The sequence below is a fragment of the Cavia porcellus genome, unplaced genomic scaffold (genome assembly GCF_034190915.1).
Source record: "Cavia porcellus strain 051 isolate PalLab524CR breed Dunkin Hartley unplaced genomic scaffold, mCavPor4.1 scaffold_12, whole genome shotgun sequence".
Lineage (NCBI taxonomy): Eukaryota > Metazoa > Chordata > Mammalia > Rodentia > Caviidae > Cavia > Cavia porcellus.
Genome location: NW_026947495.1, coordinates 75,424,597 through 75,447,461, shown reverse-complemented (window position 1 = coordinate 75,447,461; position 22,865 = coordinate 75,424,597). Strand labels below are relative to the sequence as shown.

The window sequence follows — 22,865 nt, the reverse complement described above, 5'->3', positions numbered from 1 at the left end:
TATAAAACAATGTAAAGATTTAAATTCAGAATCTAGGAAAATGCAACTGTTTGCTGAGACCATGGCAACCACGTGGACTAATTGGCAATCTAAAAAGGAACAGTCTTTAAAATGTTTTAATTGTGGTCAGATAGGACATGTAAAGAGGGCCTGTCCAAAACTTGTAGGCAATGATCAAAAAAAGAGATCTAGAGCTCCTGGCTTATGTCCAAAATGCAAGAAGGGAAATCATTGGGCTCGTGAATGCAGGAGTAAACAAGTTAATTCAGCTGAACAAAAGGGAAACGGGAGAACGGGCCCTACCCCGGGCCCCGGACAAATCAATGGGGTAACTCTACCGTATTCTCCCTACAGCCAGCCACCCAACACAGTGCCGCAGTGGACATACCAGCCTTAAAAGATGTAGAATTAAGAGGAGGACAATCTCCCGTGAGAATTCCTACAGGAATTTTTGGTCCTCTGCCTGCGGGAACTTTTGGCTTGCTCACGGGTAGATCTAGTTTAAATCAAAAAGGCATTACTGTTCACTTAGGAATTATAGATGCAGATTATACTGGAGAAATTCAGATTCTGATGTCCTCACTTACAGATTATAAATTATTAAAGGGAGAACGTATAGCTCAACTCATTTTACTGCCTTATATCCCAATAGGATCCTCTGTTGTTCAGCGAACAGGAGGGTTCGGCAGCACTAACCCTATTAATGTAATGTGGACAGCTAAATTATCTCAACAACAACCTCTTATTAATATTTTTATTGAGCATAAGAAAATTCAGGCTCTTATAGATACAGGCTCGGATATTACTATTGTTAAACCTACTGATTGGCCTTCTCATATTACTTATACTATTATTCCATGTAATATAAAAGGAGTAAGTAAAACTCCAGTAAATACAATTGGACAAGCCACAATGCATATACATATAAAAAATGAAGAGGGTCAAGTTGCTGTTATTAAACCTTATATCTTAGAGGTACCAGTTTCTATTTTAGGAAGAGATGTATTAGAACAATGGGGAGCTTATATACATTTTTAATATTTTGCATGTTTCTACAGCCTAGGGAAATGAATCCTTTAAAGCTTAATTGGAAAAATGATGACCCAATTTGGATAGATCAGTGGCCTATGACTACTCAAAAGTTACAGGCAGCGCAGGAATTGATTGATCAACAGCTTTTTCTACATCACATAGAACCATCCACATCTCCTTGGAATTCTCCAATATTTGTGATAAAAAAGAAATCAGGCAAGTGGAGACTTTTAACGGACTTACGTGCTGTAAATTCATCCTTAATTCAAATGGGAGCCCTTCAGCCCGGTATTCCTTTACCCTCAGCGCTCCCTGCTGGTTGGTTTGTATATGTTATAGATTTGCAAGATTGTTTTTTTAACATCCCATTACATCCAGAAGATAGAAAACGGTTTGCTTTTTCAATTCCTCAAACAAATTATCAAAGACCTTATCAAAGATATCAATGGAGGACTTTACCCCAAGGAATGAAAAATTCCCCAACTATATGTCAAATTTATGTTGATGCAGCATTAAAACCAGTGCGTGCACGATGGCCTCAGGTTTATACGGCTCATTTCATGGATGATATTTTATTCTCATATAGTGATAGAAATGTTTTAGAAGATATTTTAAAAACTTTACCTCAATATTTTTCTCCGTTTGGACTTGTAATAGCACAGAATAAAATTCAAAAGGAAAAAGTTAGTCATTATTTGGGATATATTCTTACTAGACAAAAGGTGATTCCACAAAAAATGTCTATTAGGAGAGATAAGTTATCCACTTTAAATGATTTTCAAAAATTATTAGGGGATATTAATTGGCTTCGTCCCACACTAGGTATTCCTACCCATGCATTACAGCATTTGTTTGCTACTCTACAGGGCTCTTCAGATCCATCCAGCCCTCGTTCTTTAACAACAAAAGCCGAGCAAGAATTACAGTTTGTAGAACAACGAATTAAGGATGCATTTTTAATTAGGATTGATCCTAAATTGCCTCTAACTTTATATATTATTAATACTTTTCAATATCCCTCTGCAGTTTTAGGTCAAAATGCTATGCCAGTAGAATGGGTATTCACTAAAACTAAGCAATCTAAAAATGTTATGCCTTATATTGACATGGTTGCAGCTTTAATTATGAATGGTAGAGCTCGTTCTATAACTTTGATAGGAGAAGATATAAACAATATAGTTATCCCTTTAACTAAGGAACAATGGGAATATTTGTTGTCAATTACTGAAACCTTACAAATTGCTTTAGCAGATTTCATGGGAACTTTTTCATATCATTTTCCTAAAAGTAAATTATGGGATTTTTTTAGACGTCAACAATTTGTGGTTAATACCTTATTAGCTGTACAGCCAATTCCACAAGCTTTGACTATATTTACAGATGGATCTAAAAATAAAGCTGCATATTGGACTCAAAAATCTTACTGGGTACGTCAGACAAATTTTAACTCTGTACAACAAAATGAACTTTTTGCTATATTACAAGTGTTTTTAGATTTTCATAACCAACCTATTAATATTATAGCCGATTCGGCCTATTCTGTTGGAGTAGTGACAAATATCTATTCAGCTGTGTTATATTCTAATAAGCCTGCTTTATTGTCTTTATTTCAAAATTTACAAATACATGTTCAAAAAAGAAATCATTCTTATTTTATTACTCATTTACGTTCTCATTCTCAGTTACCCGGACCATTAGTATCAGGTAACAATGCAGTGGATTCCTTAGTTATGTTCACCACACCCGTTGAAGAACATCAATTTAATCATGCAAATGCAGGACATTTGCATCTTAAATATAAGATACCTTTTACAAAAGCTAAACAGATTGTAAAAGCCTGCCCTATTTGTAGACCATTACATTTAAGAATTATTCCCGCAGGTGTCAACCCTCGAGGAACTCAACCTAATGAATTATGGCAAATGGATATTACACATGTACCTTCTTTTGGTCGGCTTTCTTATGTACATGTAGTTATTGATACCTATTCTTCATTTCTATGGGCTACTGCTCAACAGGGAGAATCCACTAAAAATGTTATTGTACATTTATTGGAGACTTTTGCAGTTATGGGAATTCCTTCTAAAATCAAAACAGATAATGGACCTGCTTATACTAGCAGAACATTTAAACAATTTTGTGATCTCCATAATATTATTCATATTACAGGGATTAAATATAACCCCCAGGGTCAAGCTATTGTTGAAAGAGCACATGGCACTCTTAAGTTGCAAATTAAAAAATTAAAAAGGAGGAGTCAGGAGGATATTCAGATACCAATACTGTTTAAATTGCAAAACAGTCCAAAAACATTACTGCATCAAGCATTGTTTATTTTAAATTTTCTCAATTTACCACAAGGTGAAATATTAACAAGAGCTGAAAAACATTTTGAACAGCAACAACAGCCTTTTGTGATTAATGAACCTATTTGGACTAAAACAGCTCCAGAGGCTGAATGGGAGAGGGGCACATTGCTCTATAGGGGGAAAGGTTTTGGTTATATCTCCACAGAAAATGGAATTCAGCAGTGGGTCCCTGGACGATGGATCAGGACCCGCGTCTCCAGATCCTGTTCACCAGCCCCGGAGACAACTCCCCAAGGAACCGGAACCGTGCCTTCAGAAGCGAGCGCGAAACCAGCTAGAAGCTGAGGATGCTGAGTTTGTTCCTATCGCAGCCATGGCCAGATTACAGCTAAGAAAATCCCGCCGCTCACAGCGACCAAATTTAAATCCCCTCCCTACATGGGGACAATTAAAGAAATTGACCATAGAAGGGCAACGGCTTGTCCTTCAAGCAGGAAAGCCTTTAAACCCTGAAAACTTGTTTTTAGCTTTATGTGCCTTGCTCACCGTTGCATCGGGGACTGAGGTACCTCCGCATTCGTACTGGGCATATATTCCAAACCCCCCTTTATTAGAACCTGTAAAATGGGGAACTAGTGATATTTTACTTTATACCACACCTAGAGAAATTTTGTCAGCACCGTGGGCTGATTTAACCCCCCACAATCAAGATGATGGGACACTATTCAATTTTACTTATTATGGTAATCAAAGGCCTATTTGCATTGGGGAACCGCCTTGCATCCCTCTGGGATGGCAGTATTGGATTCAACATGGAATAAAAGCAGGCAACAAAAGGACAAGGCTTCAAGCCTTGGCTGCTCAAACCTTTAATGTTACCTGGAGAAATTTAACAGCACCTGATACAAATACATTTCCTGTATGCCCTGAATTTACTTATAAAAATATTTCTTATAATCCCATAATTTGGCAACTATGTATGGGAAAATTTGCTAAAAATATTGATGGGTATATTATTTGGGGACCATTTGGAAAATTCGTTAATGGATGTGCTGAATGGAATGAGACAAGATGTAATCTCTCTGTTGTGTATAGTCTTCCAGATCCAAAGAAAATAACTGACGGAGCTCCTATATTTCAACAAAAGACGGCTCTCTTGTGGTGGGGAGATGGTGGAATCGCTAACCCTGCTGTTGCAGCCGAAGAATACCCTCATCACCTTCAAAATCATATTTGGAAGATCCCAGCCGCTATGCAACCTGTAACCTTGTACAATGTTTCATATTCAGGGACTAGTCGATCTGTATCTACTACTTATAATTTTACTAGGTTTAAAATGTATAATATTACTGTTTGTGCACCTCTGCCTTATGTCTTTTTAGTGGGAACTTTTAATTTTACACATTTTTCTTGTACTTGTTTAAATTGTCAATTGTTTACATGCTTAAATAACACACTAAATTTCACTAAGCCTTATACAGTTATGCTGTTACAACAAAAAACTCATATTTGGTTGCCTGTAAATTTAACTCGACCTTGGTCTCAAGACCCGGTAATTTCTGTTACTACTGAATTTTTTAAACATCTGTTAAAACGTACAAAAAGATTTATTGGAATAGTGGTTGCTGTACTGTTAAGTCTGATAACTGTAGCCTCTCTAGCAGCAGTCTCAGGAGTAGCTTTACAAACCTCTTTGCAAGAAAAACATGTTGTCGAATTATGGCATGAGAATTCTCATGAACTTTGGTTAACTCAGTGGCAGATAAACGCCAGACTACAACAACAAATAGACCTCCTTAAACAAACAGTTGAATGGATGGGTAGAAAAATATTGGCTCTTCAGCATCAAGTGTTTTTAAAATGTGATTGGAATTCAACTACTTTCTGTATAACCCAACGACCTTATAATCAGACAGAACATGAATGGGAAATGATTAGAATGTATTTAAATGGAAACACCTCTGCCCAGGAGGAAATAGAATCTTTGCATAATCAAATTGACAAGGATTTTGCAAAGCAAAATGATGATGAATCTCTAGCACAATTCGCGCAATTGCTTGCTCAATCTTTGAAAGGATTAGATTCCAAAGGAATCTGGCAGAGCATTACCCACACTTTTAGTGGCATGGGACTTAGTTTAATTATAGTTCTCATTGCCATAGTTCTTGTGTATTTTTACTACATAAGACGAAATGCTATTAATAACCTGATCTTATGGAAATTGTTGTTAAAAAATAAAAAGGAAGGAAGTGTGGGGGATGAGGTGTCACTTTGTAGGCCCAACCCCCTCTAACCTGCAATTTACAATAGCCGCCCTGGTATGCGAGAAGGAGGTAGAACGGGAATGCCCGTTCTCAGTGAGCCCTCACCCTCTGGAATCCATACTGTGAGCTGGCTTTGTTTTGCAGAAGTCTTGAGGAAGTGGCTGGCCATCCTTTGTGACACTAACAGCAGACAAATTAACAACATTCTTGAGCTAATGAATTTCTTCCTGGGCTAGAGAAGTTGTGAGAACTGGTTGTGATTATTTACTTCACTTAGATAGTTTTAGAATAAACATTGTAGTCTGTCACGTTGTAGCTTGCCACAAAGAATGCCTTTTCACTACTTAATTATCTGGGCTCTGTGAATTGATCGGGTTTACTATATATGAATCCTAAAATAAAGATTGTGCGTACAGTGCAGTGCAGTGCAGTGTAACGCGGTGCAGACAGCAAAGGTGTCTCTCCTGTCTTTCTTTTCCAAGCGCTGTACCCCCCGTGTCCCGACAAGGCGTGCGTGTTTACCTTGCCCGGAGTTCAGAGTGCTCTAGACACTCACGACAACCCCAGACATATTGCCTCTGATTTTCTGGACATGCTACAAAGTGATCCTTGAAGAATTCAAATCTGGTTGTGACATATTTCTGCTTAAATGTACTTTAGGTAGCTTTATATGTCCTCAGTGACCTGGTTCCTTTTACCTCTCTAGTGCCACTGTCAGGATAGTGGAGTTGTTAGGCTTCATTAATGTGACTAAAACAGTCCTTTCTTCTGGAGGGCTTTCTATAATTTCTATACTGTGTGTCCATGGCGCCCTGTAGCCTTCAGAGTCCAATACCTAATACAACATCTGGATTATATAGTTCCTTCCATGACTAGACAGAGTGCTGAGAGAGTTGCAAGCATTCTGCAAGTTTACATGCAAATCCATGCAGCCAAAGGACATGCACAGAGACACACAAAGGAGAGGCCTCTCGAATGTGACTCCAATTTTGTGTGATGTGATCCCTTAAATAACCTCACTATAGTGCATATACTCTGATCCTGTCCTTTGGGTCACATATAATGATTAGCACAAGTATAAAAGTGCAAGTATAATCTTCAGAATGCTGAAAAACTGCAATATACTACATACTTTGGGATGACTCTAGCACATGAGTTAGGGAGACAGACAGTCACTGCACATAAGCTTTCTGGTGTGCAAGCCCTATTGCCAGGGATACCATCCCTTCAAAAGGATGTGGATGCACTGTGAACACATGAGGTTGAGGTCCAAGGTAGACAGCTGTGCCAGTCAGGTGACAGGTGCCACACTGGTTTCCTTGGTAGAGCCCACCTGGAGGTCCTTGGAGTCAGAGCGACTGAGTCACCTGACAGCAGGCAGTGGCTGTTAACATATGAATTTGGAAAGTATTTCAATGCATTAGCAATTTTACAGCCATTCTGATGCTTATTTGCAGACTAGGAACCCTGTAGAAGGCTTATTTCATTTGTTTTGAGTACTGAACAATGGGAAAGCGAAAGCTCTGGATTTCATTACTCAACCCCAGATGCTGCTAAAACCTTGGGATTCATAAAGCTGCTTATCCACGCCTGTAGCTTAAGAGAGAAAATGGTAGGGAAGTACTGTTGGGTCACAGGGACCATAGCATTCCATATCACTTGTCCTGTGACATATAAGAGAGGATGTCGATACCCTTTTGAGTTCTTGAGATTGACATCTACCACAACTCATTAGCCCTTGAGGTTCCTTGGCTGAAGGACTGCGAGAGGGTGACAAAATAAAGGAGACAAAGCTGGGGTCAGGTGGAGCCCTTACTCTGCAGATAGGAGGAAAGGAACTGCCCCCTCGCTGAAGGGGTATTTATTTATACATTTAGCAACTTAATGTCACATGATACCCTGTTGCCTTAGCATCCCACTGTTTAGCTGTTTGGGGCTAGGTGAGCTGAAGCAGCTTCTTCACTGGCTTCCCCCAGATGCTCTTTGTTATTGGGCTGGCCAAGCCCTGCACATGTGGTGAATTTGCAGCTTCAGTGGCTCCCAACAGTAACCACCATCTGGATCTATGGAATCAGGTGTTTTTCACATTTCTTGTCTATAATAGTTGAGCAATGCCCTATTTTCTGGCCTCTAGTTGTATGACTCAGGTCTTGCTTGAAGACATCTAGGACTTCAAGCCTGTGCCACATTTTGTGCATCCTCTGTCTGAGAAGTGCACTGAGACCACACGCTGAGTGGTAGGACCAGTGACATCCCTGAGCTGCCCCATGGCTTGGCAAATAACACTGCATCAAAGGCACTTTACCCACAAAAGGCCATTTTACAAAATTTGAGAAACTATGTGTGGAAAAAGAGAAGTAATCAGGCTTTTTATATCATCCCAAGAGGTGTGAAAGAAAGGAGTGAAGAAGTAAGCCTGGAGACTTCCTTCTCAGCTCAGGAGCGTGGAAGCATTGTGGCCGGCTGCATTTAGAAGAAGGGAGGCCCCCCCACGTGCCCCCAGAAGTGGGCAACTGTACTGGTCAGAGGAAACAGCTCCTATCTGGCCCTGTAGACATCGTTGGTTGGTTGCGGAGGCTAAGGGATGGGGATGGGCTGGTACTTTGAGGATTCTCAGTTCAACAATGGTGACTTTGTGGTAAGCTCTGCAGAGACTTCCTTTAAATGCAAATCATTGACTTCCAAAGAAGGAAAGTAGAGGGAATCTTTTTGGTTATTTAGCTCTGGTGTTGGCTTCTGGATCCTCTTTGATGTGTTGCAGATACTTAATTCAAAGAGCAGTTATAGTTTGACAACTTTTGCCACCTTATTTTTCCTCACTAATGCCAGTCTACCTTGGTTAAAATATAAGATGCAGAAATATAATATAAGATGCAGAAATAAAATATAAGATACAGAAAATCTCCTTTACCACCAGCTCATCTGTGTGTCAGATCTGGAAACCTACTTACCATGTCCTCCTGTCTAAACTGCCTGGTTGGCTTCAAACTGTGATTCTCCTGGCTGCCCATGTAGACACCCCACAACACCCTGCACAGCATCGTCTTTTGAAATATTCAGAGACAATATCTGCTAGAGTCCTGTCCTCAAAGAAAGTACAGTGTGAGGGAGAAAATTAGCACTCAGCAATAAGTTAGGCAAGAAATAAACAGTAAACTATGATACTGATTGGAAGTGTAACTCAAACTCAGGAAAAAAGTATCAGTTAAAGAAATTGTGGGAAGATTAGACTGAAGTGAAGCCTTCAAGATAAAGATTTTGGAAAAGGATGTAAGGAGAACGGGGTTTGTGGTAAGAGAAATATATGGGCTAAAACACAGAAACAGAAAATGAACATTCTGGGCTCAAGACATCCAGGAGAGAGATGCATAACAGGAAAAAGAACAAGTGAATGGGAAATAGAACTGGACAGCTATAAGGTGGACAGAGGTGTCCTGGTTTCTTCAGATATCAATCAGTTTGAACTGAATGCTGTAGACCATCACTGTCCAACACATGTATAATTAAGAGCTGTCTAATAGCTTCGTGTAAAAGTGAAATGAAATGGATGAGGTTAACTTTAGTAATATATTTTTCCTAACTCAATATATCCAATATATTGTCATTTTGACATGTAATAAATATAAAATTTTTACACTGCTTTAGATTTTGTTTTGTCCTGGGGATCGAATCAAGAGCTAATGCTTGCCAGGCAGGTGCTTGTGCCACTGAGCTATATGGCCAGTCTACTACCTCAGCCTTTAAACTTAAATTTTAGGGATTCAGTTCTTCACGTACATTAGCTCCATTCAATAATGCCTAGCTTCACGCATCGAGTGTTAACATAGCATTGGATAATTGTGAGATCATTTAGCAGCTGAGTAACAAATGAAACGTGGCATCTTAGGAGGATTTGTTCTCCAAAAAAGGGGCAGAATGAATGGGAAGGCGTGATGGTTGGGGGACAGGAGGGAAGGTAGCTCTGGAATGAGTTGAAAGTGGACTGACATGGTGGCACAGGGGCGGTAAGAGGCTCGGGAAACCCAAGAGTCTTTCAGAGAACTGACTGGTACACTTTGATAACCGACAGGCAATGAGAGAAGAAAATCAAAGGTGGTAGCCAGCCTCCGAGCAGCCCTCAAGGGTCCCCACCATTCCAATACCGTTCTGGGCTGGCTCGTGTGGCCCATGGAATAAGCAGTGGAGACTGTCCATCACTTTGATGGTTGGGTTATGAAAGACCCCATGGCTTCCATGTTGGTGACACTGTTTGCTGTGGAGAAGGCAAGCTGCTACTCTGGGACCAGCAGCGTGGAAGTATTCCTTGTGGCAATCAATGACTTGAAGCCTTCAACAACTGCAGGAGTCTGGAAGTGCTATCTACTGGCCAGAGATGGGGACAGGCATTGAGATGACTGAGATCCCAGCTAATACCGCAGCCCCAGGAGAAACCCTCAGTCAGAGTCTCCTGACTCAACCTCCCTCTGATTCCTGAGCCTCAGAATCTCTGAGAAGCAATCAGTGGCCACTACAAGAGCTAAATCTGGGGGTAATTTGAAACGGCAATAGATACTTACAATATCAAACAATAATTAAATAGCCCGATTTAAAAGTAGATAAATTGAACAAGTACTTTACAAAAGAAGGTAATCAGCTTTTGAAACAGTGCTCGACATCATTAAGCACTGGGAAAATGAAAATTAAAAGCACAATGAGGTAGCAATACACACACGTACACTGTAACAACTAAAATTAATAAGCCTGACAATACAAAATATTGAAGATATGGAACAACCAAAATTATTTTTTTTTATAAATTTAGATACAATTTATACACCATACAATTCACCTACTTAAAGAATACGATTAAATATAATAAGCCCTGACCCTAGCACGATTTTTTCTTGGGAAGAAGCCAGTCGCAGAAAGGCACATATTTTATGATTCCACTAACACGAGTGTTCACATAAGCAAATTCAGGGAGACAGAAAGTAGACTAGGGAATTGCATACTCCCAGAGCGGAGGCAGGAGGGATGGCAGGTAGCTGCTCAAAAGCACATGGAGTAATGAAAATATTTTAAAACTAGGGGCAGGACTGGTCATGTAATATGTGGCCATATAGAAAATGAAAATGTGGAATACCTTGTTCTAAAATTAGTAAGAGCATTAAAACCAAGCATAGGGTCCTTTGGGCGTGGAACCTTAGGAGACACAGGTCGCATGCAGTAAAGCTAGGCAGACGCTGTAATGGGGAAGCCTGTGCCCGGCCAGGAAACCAGCTGCACAGCACGACCTGTTCCTGTCCTGTCCGTGCCCAGAGGATGACACAGGAGAGACTGTGTGGCCACAGCTGTGCTGGTTTGGGACTGACAGCCGGTCTGGTGTCTTGGTTTTCCTTTTTGCAGTGGGTATTTTTACTTATTATATGTGGCCTAGGTTAGAAAGGTAATTTTTGATCGCAGGTTTAACAGTGTATTCCTTTGATTACCAAGGAGCCAGCAGTAACTTCTATAGAGTTGTAGGGTGTACAGTGCTTGCCTCGCATGTAAGAGACCCTGGTTTGGGTCCACAAAAATCAACAAAAACTCCTTTAACTTTTTGCTCTCTGAAACTCTTCATTGAATTCCTTTCTAACAAATATATCAATACTTACTGGTGATGAAATTTTGCTGCTAGACATGGGGATGAATCTGGAAGCAACTCCATAGCAAATCCTGGCAGTTTAGTTACAAATTTTGTTTCCTTTAAGAATAAACTACTATCCCTGGTACCGATAAAAATGAAAAAGACGAAAGAAAAAAAAAAGAATAAACTACTTTCTGAATGTAATTATGCTTTTTCAGGTAACACTCATTTTTAGTTCAGTTGGTGAAGACATATGTATCACCTCTTAATCAGATATTCTTGTTTGTCCTTGAGGAAGATAGGGATTTATAACTTTTCCCAATAGAACTGGAAAAGTTATAATTATATGTATATAATTATAATGTGGAAGAGAGTTTGGCTGTATTGGGGTAGTAGTAAATTACGTTACTTACCTCCTTGTTACCGAAAGGATTTTGTTAGTTTGATTCTCAAAGAATATTGCATTTATATTTTTTTAATAAAAAAGTATTAAAATCCCAGCCATGTTTTCACATCCACACCATGATCAAAGTCACAGGCCTCAGGGAAATAAAAGAATTGGTTATTTACATGTACCGACTTCCCATGATGAATGTCTGCAAACATGTACTAATAAAGATAAAAATTAAAAAACAAATTAGTAAGCCAGGTCTGGAGACTGGTTGGGCTTTTCTCAAAAATCGCCTCTAGGGGGCAGTCTCTAGCTAGTCAAGGGCTGCGCGCTCTTTCGTTTGTCTCCACAATCTCGCTGTGGCCCCGCCCACTCTCTGCCCCGCCCACTGTGACCGGGCCCTCTTAAGCCCGCCCTATGATGGCCCCTCCCAGGTCCAGCGTTTTCCTCATCCATTTCCTCCAGCCGTTGTTTTCGCCACACCCCTCTGCACCGCTTAGCGGAAAAGCCGGTTGGGCCGCTCTGGCCGCCCGGAGGACTCGTTCTCTGTGCGCGGCGCGGTGGGCAGGTCCGACGTGAGGGGTCCGCTGCCGCCTCACTGCGCAGACGCGTCCTCGGCGCGATGGGTTCGCGGGCTTTGCTGAGCCTGGCGTCCAGGTGAGCGAGCGGCTGTCGGGGTTGCTGGTCCGCGGCGGGCTCGTGGAGGGCGGTGGCGACTCCTGGCCTTTCCCCCCGGCCCCGTCCCCGCATAGCCGCCCCGCAGCCTCCCTTCCTGACCCCAGAACCCTGCGCTTCGCTCCCGAGCCGCCTCGTTGCGGGACAGGCGGGGAGACTTTGCAGAGCGCTGCACCTGCGTTCGCGGTGACTCTATTATCTAGCTTTATCCGGTGTCTAAATCGCAGCACTCGGGAGGCCGAGTCAGAATTGTCCAGGGTTCGAGGTCAGCCTGGACTGCAAAGCAGAACCCTGGCCCAGGACAAACAAAACCCCCCCAACCAAAACACAATGCCTTATTGTCACCCCGGCGTGGACGCAGAACCCTGGCGGGGCTGGGGAAGCGTGCAGACTTTCCCTGTGTGAAAGTACATTTCCCTGCAACTCTCAACCCCTCTGATCTGAGACAGTGGGCTGCCGGCTGGGGCCTGGACAGCCCTGTCCAGGACAGCAGCCAGCCGGGCCCCCTGGAAAGGAGCTACCTTTCCTCCTTGGCAAGCTTCCTAGGACTTGGAGTTTGCTTGGCAGGAGGGTGGGAGTGTTACTTTGGAGGAAAGTGTCCAGTTGTGTAACATGTGTCCTCCTACCTGATTCTCAGATGTTTGTTACACACTGAAGAGTTGCATTTCTTGTTTTCGGAATATTTTGAAATCAGTTTCTGTGCCGCTGCCAGCTCCTGGAGAATATTCTTACGCACCATTATTGCTGCTTTTTAAAAACTGACATTGTTGGAGCTGGGGATTTAGCTCACCAGAAACTGTCAGCCTGGCTTTACCCCTCTTTTCAGGGTGCAGACTGACCAGGGAACCAGCGTGGGGTTTGGATCAGATACGGCCTTTTCCAGACCCAGCCCTGGAGTGGATGTGACCTTAGCAAAGGGAACCAGAGGCCAGACTCATCCAGGCTCCAGTGGCCCAGTGCCCACGTGGAGAAGGGTCAAGGCGCCCGAGGGCCACGGAGAGGAGGAAGGGCCCTCTGTTACTCCCACCTCTCGTGCCCTTGCTTTGCTCTTTGATGTTTATCTCGTCCTCCAGTCGGTTCAATCTTCAGACAGCTTTGTCCCCCGTCACTTCTCTGAAAGGTAACTCACCTAGTTTATCCTGACCTCTAAAGCCGGTTACACCAGTCTGAGTTCTCAGTTGTGCTTCTCCTGTACCTTTGCACACACCAGCAGCCTTTCATCCTCAGCTGTCTCTTCTTCCTGTCATTCTTACAGATTCCTAAATTGAAGTTCTCCACAATCCCGAACTTCTTTGCTGCTTGCTGAGTCGAAGTGATTCAACATTCAATTTGCAGAACTTAAGTGACGGACTTACCGGTTCCCAGTCTCACTGGGCTGTGTCCACGAGGTCCTCATTCTCTGGCCAGGTTTTCTCTCCATGCTTCAGGAAATTCTCAGAAGTAGGCTCTGACTCTCTGCCCAGCCTGGGCTTCAAGAATTAGATTTCAGTTACTTCGCAAGCACAGCAAACCTTTATCTTTTTCTAGATGCTGGGCAGTGCTGTTCTGGACACTTCTGCGATTGCATAGCCAGTCTGAACTACGAGGTGTCCCTGCTGTTCTGTGCCGAAGGCCTTGAGGGCTGCCAGCACAGCAGGGAAGAAACAGGACTAGGACCAAAGTGATATTTAAGTATGAGACCTGATGGTGTCTTAAAGGAAGAATACAGATAGGGGAGCCAGTTAGCGGGAGAGAGGAGCTCAGTCTTCAGATTGATCTTTAAGTTGCTAATGCAGTGGCAAGCAGAAGCACAGAGACGACACGGGATTTGGAGGCAGATTTATTTCATGTTGAGGAGCACTGGTTGGGATTTTTCCAAACTACCAGGCCCCAAAGGCCCAGGAGGGAGGTTTGTATGCAGTTGAAAGGGGAAGGACAGAGGCGGAGTGCTTGGCTGTCTTTGGTTCTTACAGTGTGCATCACAGTGACAGCTGTGTGTCACAGTGACCCGCCGTTTCTAAGGGACAGAAGCAACAGGAGCTGTTGCCTGGCGGCTGACGCATACCGGCTGCGGTGGCAGGTTTGCTGCAGTAGTAACACTCATTCTTTTGCTGTCTGCTCTGTACTCTGCTTTTCAGGTCTTGTTCTTTGGTCTCCTCTTTTCTCTTTTACTTCTGCTTAGTTATTTCTTAAGAGTCTCAGCCTTTGATGCATGCATGTGTGTGTGTGTGTGTGTGTGTGTGTGTGTGTGTGTGTGTATGTAATTTCCCCCCTGTGCTAGAGGACAGGAAATGTAGAGGCCAAGAAGCAACATTTAGTGATGTGGGGTGGACAACAGCGGTGTCCACAGTGGGAACGGGGAGGACTTGGTCTAGAGGAGGCTTCTTAGCCGCAGGAGTTTAGAATTTGTTGCTAGTATAGAATTTAGATTTAGGGTTTCAGTAATGCCATGTTTCCCCTCAAAGACTGCATTTTTAGATGAAATCTCTCTAATTTTTTGAGACAGGGTCTTGCTATGTAGTCCAGATTGGCCTTGAACTTGCGATCAGCCCTCCTGCCTCAGCCTCCTAAGTACAAGGATTACAGACTTGGGCCACTGCACTTGTCTTAAGTCTTCATAGTTTTAAAACACTGTACTTTCCCGGGACGAAATAACAAAACATCATCCAAAATTAAAGCCAACAGAATCCATCTGCAGACTTTCCAGCCACTGGCTCTCACACCCCGTTGAGAGGTTGGTGGGGGGGATCCCTCCGTGGTTGTGCCGTCCTTATGCGGCTTCCTGACATGTTTTTAGGTCTGACTTTTCTTCCAGGATTCAGTCTTTTTCCTCTGTGTGTTTGTTGACTGCCTCTACTGTCTGTGCAAATTTAGATTAAGAATGGAATTCAGAGCCCATCCTGCAAACTAGCTAGCTAGTCCCCTTTCCAGGCCTCGGCACCTGTGGCCCCCTGCTGTCCTTGCTGAGATCTGTGTCTGTCCCGCTTTTCACTCCAGGACTCAGTTATTCTGGGGTCTCCACGCTGCTGCCCACCTTGGGCCGGTTTGGACTTGATTTTCTTCCCGGTTCACATAGTACCTTGCTCACTTCCGGTATAATAACATCTTTAGGCACAGCTTCCATCGTGTTGTTTTCTTGCTGAAACAGTTTTGTACAATTGTTTCTTTATTTTAAAGTCTTTGTTGTGGTAGAAATTGCAGAAAGTTCCTAAACGGTCAAGTGCTTATGCTTCAGAGACAAGTTTCTCTAGTTCTGTGCACGTGGTAATCACCTGAGAATTTGTCAATGGATCTCTGGGTGCAGCCCGCATGGTATCTCGCAGCGGAACAGAGAGTTTGCTTTGTCATGTTCCCGGGGCGTGGGGCGATGGTGGATGGAGCCCCCGCGAAGCCAGGTCGCTGTTCCCACCCAGGTGAAATAAGCCAGGAAAGTGAACCCAGAAGGCAGCGGTGGCAGAGATGTGAGAGCTCTCTTTCGGCCACCAGGTGGCAGTGTCGGGGCACTGGAAGGGAAAGTGGAGCCCAGCGGTCAGAATTGGAGGCTGGGGCTCCCTAAGTTACTGAGTTGCCCGGACTAGACCTGAATTTGGGATTCTCTTACTTCAGCCTGCCAGAGTGTTCAGATTGCAGGAGAGCATCGCCGTGCCTGATTGAATGGCAACTATTTCTATGCACTTAGCCATCTAAAGTGGTGGTAATCGGCGCACTACCGTGGCTAGGCCGTCGCTCCTCATGATGGCCAAGTGTCCTTGACACGAACAGCCTGGCCGTGGTTCACAGACTTATCTGCAGGTGCACACCGGTGTATCAGGCTGCTGTGGCCACTGATCGTGGCTGTGATGTCTCTCTGCATCTTAGGTACAGTTTTTAAACCAAGAAACCTGCACCCCAGAATATTCCTAGCTACAGTGTTAGTCTATGCACTGTCACTATGATTAGAGTTTCCAAAGAACAAGAGCTATATCTTTTTGTGGACTTTTTAAAAGGTCTGAAGCTTAAAGATGCGGTTTCATGGATTGTCAAAAATCAAGTGCCCCTTCCCTGGCGCTTGGATCGGGAAGCAGGATGCTACCAAGGTCTGGCAGTTTGCTGCAGCCCCTTCCTGCCCTCCCCCTCCCCATCGTGCTCCTTAGTTTGTTTTAGTGGGAATTTGCATTTGTGACAGTCCTGGAGCTGAGGGTGGTGGCGCTGGGACAGGCATCTTCCTTGAGCTCCGTCCTGACGTCCCCACCTTCTGCTGTGCCCACAGCTCTCGCAACTGCTCACTTTCATCCAGCAAACACAACAAAAATGGCTTGTTTCATTGCTTGCTTTCTTTTTATAATTTTGTCAGAACCTTTCCAGTAACTTTTAAATATTTCAAAATAACTGTCGGTGACTGTGTGTCATTATGTATACAACTGTTCTGTTTACTTTTTTCCAGTTCCTCCTTCATGTAAATAATTATTATGAGCATCTGGATAAATCAAACCTGGCAAATACTTGTGGAATTTTTACTTTTTATTTTACGTATATTTTGCTGTAGATTTATTTTTGTTCAAAAGTTACTGTCTCAAGATTTAAGTAAAAATTAGAAAACAGGGCAACAGAATGTAGAGGACAGTGGGTTAGGATAGTATGTGAACCATTGTTAGCTGGCTGTAAGCAAAGCTGTGAGAACTGCTTTCACAAAGAGCTGCTGTGCGCTTCAAGAGAGTAAAACGTGGATTTAGTTTTAGAATCACATGTGTAGTCTTGCATAGTTCTAGTAAGTACAGTGGTGCATAAGCCAGCATATGCAGTGCTTTTGCACAGAACTGTGGGTGGAAAACCCCTCAGGTTGGTTTGGGCTCATTTGTTATTAACCATACCTTGTTAAAATAATTGTGTTTTACCTTGGTCTTTTAGCTAACTGTGGCTTTGGCTTATTGATTTTTCCCTCTAAAACCTGGAAGCCTTGTAGTATTCGTGTATCTGGTGATGATCTTGTCTTGCAAGCATACTAAAGCATAGAATGACTAAAAACAATATCTGCCTCAAGAACGGAGAGGCGACTGATGATACAACATAGAATATAAATTCATACTTGTTTTAAGTGGTGTCTAGTGGCCTCAGCCACAGAAAACGACTTGGGGGAAACATGACAAGTAGCCCACTCGTGTTTTAAACCAGTTCACCTGTGAAATGACGCCCTCAGCCATATGAAAGGCCGTGCATCTGTATTTCCATATTGCTTATCAGCAAGGTAGTAGTGGCCTCTACGTCTCACAGCAGTGTCTGGAAATGCCCATCTTACTGCACCCTTACCTGGCTTTACAATATTTTAAGAACTTTTTTTAAAATCGGTACTGGGGATTGAACTCACAACTGCACACTTGCCAGGCAGGTGCTTTGGGTGCTGAGCTAAATCCCCAGCCCCTGAGAACATTTTTAAGTTCACAGACAAATTGAGCAGAAGATTTGAGCAGAAAACTTTTGACAAACGTGTAAGGCCACATACCCATGCTGACAGTGTGGTATAGACTGGCTTCAGACTCCCTGAACAGATGAGTCTCCCCAAAGTCATTACTGTCCCCCAACCTCTGGCCGCTCTGCCAGTCTTTCTGTAGACTCCTCCTGTTGCCTTTTCCAGAATATTCTACAGTAGGAGTGTGGAGGCTTTTTGATTCACTTCTGTTGCCTCGCTTGCAGGCTGAAGTTTCTTCTGTGTGTTCCTGTGGCGTGACAGCTCATGTCTGTATGGCTGTCATACAGATGTGCCAACGTTAGTTTGTCCTTTACCCCTTGGGAGGCATCTTCATTACTTCTACATTTTGGCGGTTATGAATGAAGCTAACATAAAATTCATGGGCAGATTTCTTTTTGATGTAACTGTTTAATGTGTTAAAGTCTGGCAATGGGATCACTGAATCTGGTAAGATCTGCAACTCTGTTTCATTGCTGTACCTATCAACAATGAATGAGAATTAAATCTTTAGTTTTTTTTTTTTTTAAGTAACTTTTAGAAGCGACTTAAGCAAAAGGAGATAAAGTATTTGTAAACTGAAATATAATCACCCTGGTTGCTGTGCTCACTGTATTCTACATTTGTTTCAGGTTTAGTGCATTCAAAAGAACCAGCGTCATCCTGCAACACTTGGTGAGTCTGGGCTTGGCTTTGCTGACCTTATTAGTTCGTTATGTGTGACTTCAAACGCCACTGTCAGGGAAGGAGAGAAACACAGGGAAGCCAGGTCTGCATGACCCTGGTCCCTCACTGCTGTCATTTGGTGATATGAAGCCCAGACAGCAAGCCTCACAGGAGAGGCTGGCGTGAGATAACAGTGAAGCATGTGATGACATAATGCCCAGGTTAGATACCGGCTCGATACTTAATCCGATGTATATAAAGTGTCTGCCTTACGGTGCTTAGAAATGAGGAGACATTGTAAAAATATAACATACTGCATAACATACACATAATTTTGTACATTGGGAATTGTTGGCCCACTGGTACAACACAAAGCCTAAATACCTTTAGTTAATCAGATTGCAAAAAAGAAATCATTTTTATTCACTTTTATATCCTGTGTAGAGCTGCATGAATACCTCACATGTAAAAATAGCAAGTGATCTGGGCAGAGTGGTGCACAGGTAAAACTCCAGCCCTCTGGAAGCAGGAGGATCACAAGTCAAAGCCCAGCCTGGGCTTAGAATAAAAAATGGGCTGGGGTTTAATTCCCAGTAAGTTTCCCCACCTCCCCAAAGAGTGAGCTGTAACTAGGTACTAATCTAAGTCTTCAATGTATGTTAGCTCAATTAATTACCATTTTGTGGGATGTGTGCCACAGATGTCTTATCTGCAGTTCTAAACCCTCTAAACTGTTTTATTGTTGTTATTTTTTGTTTATGGTAAGCATATTCTGTGGCAAAATCTGAGCATACATACTTGAAGCTCTTTTTGTTTTTTATTTTAATGTGCATATTCTGGTTTGGTATAGAAATATAGAAACTTTTGGTTATAATGTGCTGACCCAGGCTAAGGAGCCTCCCAGCAAAAGCACTTGGAACAGTACTGGGGGTTTCTGTGACTTTAGACCCAGTGGGATGGGAAGACTCAGGGCGGCTGAAGAGAGAAAGACAGCTGGTTTCTCCTGGGGTGTTGAGCGCCAGTTTAGTTGTAGCGAGATCACTCCAAGTGGTCCTCCTGGGAGAGGGCTGTAGTGAGGGTCGCACTTCCTGGATGCGTCCTAGTAGAGATGGAAATACACCCCTGGCCACAGTATTCCAGGTTATGAGCTTATGGGCCGGGACTGATCTGCGAGAGCAGTGTGATGTTCCTGGGGAGCCTCCCAGTGCAGAGGAAGTACAACCCCAATGCGGGGCTGAGGCTCTGCACTTCTGCAGGGGCTGACCCGTCCTGGAGCCAGTAAACCAGTGGATCCTGCTGGCGGGCCTCTTGTGTGTATCCATCTGCCCTTCAAGCACCAGTCAGAGCAAACCCTGAAGTCCGGTCATGGGACCTCAAGAGAGTCCCCTCCGTGCCCTCTGGCCTGTGTCACCACCGTCCCCTCTGCCCTGGACTGCGTGTCCTTCCTTCCACCGTGTCTGAAACAGTGTGGATCCCCAGGCTGACTTGGACTCTGTAGTACTACAGACCTGTTCGTGGGAAGCTTTTTTCTCCCCTTTGCAATGGACTTTAAACTCCTGAGCAGCATTTTAACCTACTGTGGGAAAGCTCCTTTCTTCATATAGTCAGATTGGAGGAAAGCTGAAGTCCGTGTCTAATAACCCAGATGTTTGTAACTTACTGGGGACTCTGAACATTTTCAAATGGAAAGACTTCAGAATTGGGCTTTGCAGTGCTCCTTTGATGGCCCTCAGGAGGACAGACTGTTGGGCAGAGATTCTGTGAGTGTGTGTGCCCAGAGGTAACTGTAATACCGGTGTGTGAATAAACCAGTGGGAATGGGAAACAGCTATGGGTTAGTCTCTGAAGAGAAGGAGATGTGGTATTTAGTGACTGCCTCAGATTGCCAGCAGAGATGGGTGGAGAGCAAATCAGAATCAAAGGTAACACTTACCTTTTGAGTATAGCTAAGTGAGAAGGTTGTGATACCTTCCCTGGAGCGAGGCAGACCACTTTTGGCGCTGGAGTTGGAAGACTCCGAGCGAGTCTCGGAGGCTGCAGCGCCCCAGAGTTGCTCCTGCCCCTGCTGCAGGCTGCTGGAGGAAGAGGCTGGGCTCTGGCCAGGAAGGTTCGGGCCAGCTGCTTGGACGAAGCGCTCATTACACCTGTGCAATGCAGCGCATCACAGAAGTGGGGAGAGCAGCACAGCTGACAGCTGAGGACCAGACAGGTGTTACATTATCGTCCCTTATTCCTCCCACCCAACTGAGCTCCGGGCCCACGCTGTTGCAGGCTCTGTAGTGTGCACTGTTTGATCACAGGTTAGCATGTTCCCCTCACTTATGTGCATGCTGGTCATTGCATCATTTGCCGCATCCCTGCTGTCTGTCTGTCTCTGTTTTTCTTCCTCTTGGTAGTGTTGGGACTTGAACCCAGGGCCTTGTGAATGTTGATCAGTGATGTCACTGAGGTCCACCTTCAGCCCTTCTGTCAGTGTTGGTTTTTCGTTGCTAGGGACTGAAGCTCGGGTCTCACTTCACACACGCTGAGCATACACTGTGCTACTGAGCCCCACCTCCAGCTCACTGGCCGCTTTCACTGTTACAAAGGACCTTGCACCGGACAGCCTTACATGTATTTCATTCGGCCCAATAGTAAGTTTAGTCTGTAGGTTGAATTTATGAAGCAGCCTTTACTGTGTCAGAGTGTGTGTGTTTGAAAATGTGTTGTCATGTGACTTTTCCAGGGCTCCGGGATGGTTTCAGCTTCCACAGGATGTGTTTCCTCCCCCTCTGAACATCACAAGATGCAGGAAACTGAGTCTACTCGGAATGCCTAAAAGTTTGTCCCCAAACAGAAACAAAAAACAAGACACAGAATTAGTTTAAAAAGAGGGAACAGACAGTCCAGAACACTGGTCTGGGGCTTAAGAAGTCCTTCTTGCCGACTCTGGGCATCACTGCTAAAATCTCCAGGGGCTCCATTGCAATGCTGAGTGTGTGCAGCTGAGTCAGACTGCAGACAGGGTGGGAGCCAGCGAGGTCCCCTCCTGGACATGTGGAACATCTCCCCTTCTCCTTGGGGCTGATTGGTCAGCATGCGTTTGACAGTGGCAGCACCTACAACCCGGAAGCACTTGGCACTGCAGAGGAAACTGCATTCTCGCTGTCCAGAAGGTGTCCTCAGCGTGGCCAGTGTCATCTGTGGATTGGAACTGTCACCCAGCTGTGGCAGCAGTGCTCTGTTCTACCATCAGAGGGCGCGAGCCGTCCGGCTTTGTTTGTGGGGCCTGATTACTGGCTGAAAAGGTCAAGGCCTTCTCGGCTCATCCATCTGCATCTGTGGCTGCTGCCTGTGTCACTGCAGTGCCACTGCTGCTCCTGCTGCTGCAGCTGCCCCAGCCAAGGGTGAGACCAAGGAGGAGTCAGATGAGGACAAGGGATTTGATCTCTTTGACTGATCACCAAAAGGCAAACTACTCAGCCTGCCTCATTAGCAAAGCAAGGAATAAAGGCGTAATCCTCTTAAAAAAGGGAGAAAAAAAGGGGGGTGCTGAGGGCTCTTGCCTTTGGCTCACCTCACTTTAAACTCGTCCAACTGGGGAACCAGCAGCTGGGCAGAGGAAGATTCAGCTGCCCCGTTACCCACAGCCTCGCCCAGGCCCCAGCTGGCCAGTGGATCTCAGCCGCTCTCACACTTCCCTGGGACCTGCCTGCTTGTTTCCGAGAGCACAGCTCACTGTTTCGTCCTTTGTGCTCACAGGGAAGGTCAGTTAGGCCTCCGTCCTCACCGTCTGGTCTCCTGCAAGAGGGTATTAAACCCGAGCTCCTCACAGGTGGTGCAAATCAGGACTGCGAAGTTCCATGAGCTGGCAGGTGTGGGGTGAAGGAATATTGTGTGCGGCCAGCTGTGCCATACACCTGGTTTCGCTGCAGACTGTAGATCTTTCCTTTCCTAACTATGTAACGCATAGATCCGAAATTTAAACATCTGGCCCTCACCTGCTGAGTTGGCTTCTCAGCTGCAGCCCTGTCCTACTCCTGCTTACTCCTCCACCTCCTGCTTCTCTAGCAGCTGCACCCCCGGCCCTATTTGATGTCCTAACATTTAAAGATTTTCATTGACCAGAGCTCAGTGTGCATTGTCTCTTCCACAGAGAGGCGTCACCTTCCGGTTTCATTTCGTATATTAAAGCCTCACCCAGGGACTTCCTGTGCTTTCAAGTTGTCCCATAGCTATTATTTGCCCAAGTTTGTCATATTTGTTTGGAATTATTTGCTCTTTTTTGTCTTTGCTTTCCTAGTGCTGAACATAGAGTCTGAAGTGCAATAATAGATAAAAAGATTTAAGAGAGGGCTGGGGATTTAGCTCAGCGGCATAAGCGCCTGCCTTGTAAGCAGGAAGTCGTGAGTTGGATCTCTGGTACCGATAAAAACGAAAAAGACAAAAAAAAAGATTTAAGAGTATTTCAGAGCGCAGGGAATTCTAGGAGGAGGCTATATCCTAAATCAGTTGATTCAGT

General features: G+C 44.2%; 1 protein-coding gene across 2 annotated transcripts in view; it reads left to right on the top strand.

The window, feature by feature from the left end:
• The first annotated feature begins 12,032 nt into the window (after positions 1-12,032).
• Hibch (3-hydroxyisobutyryl-CoA hydrolase) overlaps positions 12,033-22,865 on the top strand; it is a 33,413-nt gene continuing 22,580 nt past the window's right edge. Inside the window, exons 1-2 of one of the 2 annotated variants that reach the window (XM_003478780.5) lie at positions 12,033-12,258; positions 18,331-18,373. In XM_003478780.5, the coding sequence (XP_003478828.2) occupies positions 12,224-12,258; positions 18,331-18,373 (78 nt within the window). In that variant the 5' untranslated portion in view covers positions 12,033-12,223. Of the gene's footprint in view, positions 12,259-18,330; positions 18,374-21,794; positions 22,111-22,865 lie in introns of those variants that run through there. The other variant, XM_013142517.3, reaches the window with a different exon arrangement.